Source organism: Aplysia californica, unplaced genomic scaffold (assembly GCF_000002075.1).
Source record: "Aplysia californica isolate F4 #8 unplaced genomic scaffold, AplCal3.0 scaffold00011, whole genome shotgun sequence".
In the NCBI taxonomy this organism is placed as follows: domain Eukaryota; kingdom Metazoa; phylum Mollusca; class Gastropoda; order Aplysiida; family Aplysiidae; genus Aplysia; species Aplysia californica.
The window spans coordinates 825393-828992 of NW_004797281.1; the positions used below are offsets into that span (position 1 = coordinate 825393).

General features: G+C 43.0%; 1 protein-coding gene across 1 annotated transcript in view; it reads left to right on the forward strand.

The window, feature by feature from the left end:
• The window catches only part of LOC101857159 (protocadherin-17), a gene marked incomplete in the record, with an annotated part of 62339 nt that extends 58811 nt beyond the window's left edge, over positions 1-3528 (forward strand). Inside the window, 1 exon segment of the mRNA XM_035970284.1 lies at positions 1563-3528. Coding sequence (XP_035826177.1) covers positions 1563-2808 — 1246 coding nt within the window.
• Positions 3529-3600: the final 72 nt, after the last annotated feature.

Here is a 3600-nt window from a genome sequence, read left to right on the forward strand (position 1 = left end):
GGTTGTTTTGGTTTGTTTTATATATTTTTATTTTGTCGTTGTTCTTTTTCTTTTCGTTCTTTTTTTCTTCCCTTCTTTATGAAGGATAAAACGCACATATTATTATACTGAAAACTTAAATTGACTTTTAAAAGACTTGCTTTAACCAACATTTCCCCTTTCGTAATCCCAGAAAAAGCCACCTCCTTACTTATGCAGTAACATGTGTGTGTTGTACGTTGTTTTTTTAATTATTATTTATTTAGTTTATTGTTTGTTTGTGTTTATTTGTTTTTGCTCTTTTTTGTTGGTATTTTTTTTAATGTGCTTTTTTGTTCTTTTATTTTGCTTAATTTCTTTTATTTTGGTATTAACTTCTGTTTAGTTGTTTGAAGGAGGGGGGGCGAGGGAGGGGGGGGTAACCTTGCAGTGTAACTCCTGCAGCTTTTAAGACACACATCTGGACATCCATTCTTGGAAGTGCATTCTTGGTGTATATTTTAACGAAGTGTATACAGACCCGGTAACCGGGAACAAGGTTACGAAGTATACAGACCCGGTAACCGGGAACAAGGTTACGAAGTATACAGACCCGGTAGGGGAAATCTTTTGTGATTTCGGAAAGTTTCAGCGCCCAGGCCCGGTAGAGAGAGATTGTGCGTGTGTGTGTGTGTGTGTGTGTGAGAGAGAGAGAGAGAGAGAGAGAGAGAGGGGGGGTGGGCAGGCAGAAAAAGAGGAGAGAGAGAGACAGAGGAATAGAGAGAGCGACTGCTCGATTGAAATTATGACATTGTTCTTTTTCTCAAAATGTCTTAGAATTCCTCCAACTCCAAAACAGAGGGAAAACAATCGTTCATCGAAAAGACGTCCGCAATCTTCATTTAGATCTAGATGTAGGCCTCAAAACTAGACCTAGGCCATAGATCTAGAAGAACCTAAGTCTACTCTGAGCCAAGGGGCCAAGAGGGCGCTTAAACTTTCCGAAATCATAAAAGATTTCTCCTACCGGGTCTGTAGACTTCGTGACTTTGTTCCCGGTTACCGGGTCTGTATACACTCCCATATTTTAATACTCTTCCCTTCGACGACTGTGGTTTGATGCTTAGACTTTTGGCTCGGAAAAGATGTGACTTCATTTTCCACGTGTGGATAAATTTAAACGTTTTTCAAGTAGTCCCGTCTTTTATATGTACTGGTATTCTGTATCCCACAGAGCCCAATTTGAGCTTGACTGGCAACACAAGACCAGCTTGTCCATCAACGATCCTGATTGAATGCAAAACATTAACAATCCTAGATCCTCTCCTTTTTATTTCCTTTCATTCTTTATTTTAGCACAGTGATTGCCAGTCTGGACTATATCGCTCACAAGTAGGCGATTTGGTAATTATGTTTTGAAGTGGGGATCAGCCAGGTAGCGACAGGTGTTATTGAATAACGCGGTACTAACGTATTTTTGCCTCTTCAACAAGGCGAGTGGGTGAATGGACTAAAAAATAAGGTTGACAAACAATTGCCATCGGGGGAAATGCTTCATGTCTGAAGTGACATAATCTACTTGAACGTCAACTATTTCTCCGCAGGAACCGACAACACAGTCGCGTGATCAGCAAGCTGACCAAGGACACCTCCATCTACGACAACACCCTGAGCCATGGGCCCAACAAACACTCCAACTCTAACGGCAGCTCCAACAACAACAACTACAACAGCGACTACAACAGCTTTTCTAACAGCGCCAACAACGGGTCGGTGGCGTCCGCTTCGAACGGCGGGCCCAACGGTTTGAACAGTTTCGTCAATATGGCTTACGTCAGAGACGAAGATGAGACTCAAACCCAAACCCCTCAGGCAGTTTTGGCATCACCCGACGACGTGGAAGTGAAAGATGCACATGGCAATTCTGACAATCCGTACTCTGAAATCGCTTCCGGAGACCAGGAGAGGGTCACTCACTTCGGCGCTGACATTGCAGGAGAGAACGCGAGCTCCATTCCATCTCCAGTGTTCAAGTCAATCATTAACGTGGGCAATGCAGCAGCGACAGCTAACGATACGGCACAGAAAGAAGCACCTGAAGTCGTGTACGTCGCGGAAATGCCTCGTGAATCATCTGGGGCGTCAGATGAGGAGGACGGGGTGTACGACTCCCCCAAAAAGGGCAGAAATAACAGCGTTAGGAGTAGTGAGGCTGACAGTGGGCACCATGATGAAGACAACAACGATAACGCAAAAAACAATCAAGAGGAAACACCAGTCTCCTTGTATGCTAATGTTATTTCCGAGCTGAATAAAGGTGTAGATGAAAACGCCATTTACTCCGTGCCTGCTAGGCGGGCTTCTTCGCGGGAAGATGAACCAAAAGATGTGGATATCATGGGTCCAAAGCAACATAACCCCCCACCTTCGCCACCGCCACTTCCAAGTTCGCTAATCTCTTCCTCGCCTTTGGATTCTCTTTCTCCAGTGTCTTCAACGAGTTTCTCCCCAGAGCAGAGTGACAATAGTGCAGTCGAGACCGACAATCTTCCCCCTGTAGAACCCGAACCAGATTATGCCAAAAAAGTTCGTTTTTCAGACGGACTGGCCACTCCTGATGAAATAAAGACAAACGACACGCCCAAAGCCACAGATGTAGACACAGACGTCACAGCTGTAGACACAGACGTCACAGCTGTAGACACAGACGTCACAGCTGTAGACACAGACGTCACAGCTGTAGACACAGACGTCACAGCTGTAGCACCAGAAGATAGAGAGACGAGAGAAGACTCCGCAACAAACCAAAACTTCTTCAACAACAGAGAGGATGAAATAACTGCGTTCTGACCGCAAAAAAAGGACAGGAAAGTACACTCTAACCTGTCCAAAACGACCACCCATTGTCGAGAAGGCAAGTGGCCATCTTAGACAGGTGGTGCTCTTTGACAGTATCATCATAACACAGAAAAGAAAAACAAGGGGGTTGTAGGGAGTGGTTGTTTGTAAGGGTGATTGTCTTGGTCAGGTGGTCATTATTGCAGGTTTGACTGCAATAAACCCACCGCTTTCAGGCGCCCTGTGTAGACACGACCAACCATCAAAGCTTCCAACGTGAAAGAGTTTATCGCTGAAAGCTGTACTAGACTACATTTTTTCGATTCTTATGACAAGAAATAATTGTTAAAATATTTTAAGATGAGTTTTGATCGTTTTGAACACGATTTTAAAAGATAAAAATCCTCGATTATAGCATAATAATTATTATATGATGTAAATAGTAGACCCCCATGCATACATATTATTTTCACAGATTATGATCACCACTCAAAACATGCATAATCACAAAAGCGTCTATGCTGGTCTACACACAACGATGTCGACGCATCTTTTTTTAAAATACCCAATGCAAGGGCGCTTTCTGGCCATTCAACGACGCTTGGAGACGCGCTGTTTTTTTTTCGGCTCTTAAAAAAAAAGGAAATATAACTACGTAATCATTCAGATCTTTCAATTTTGTTTTCTTCATCTGAAACGTATTACGCAGGCAACAACATGCATATCACGAAATATAAAGAAAATCTATTTTACTGGTGTGAGTGAAGTGGTTCGAAATTTGTCGCAATATTATAATAATAATAA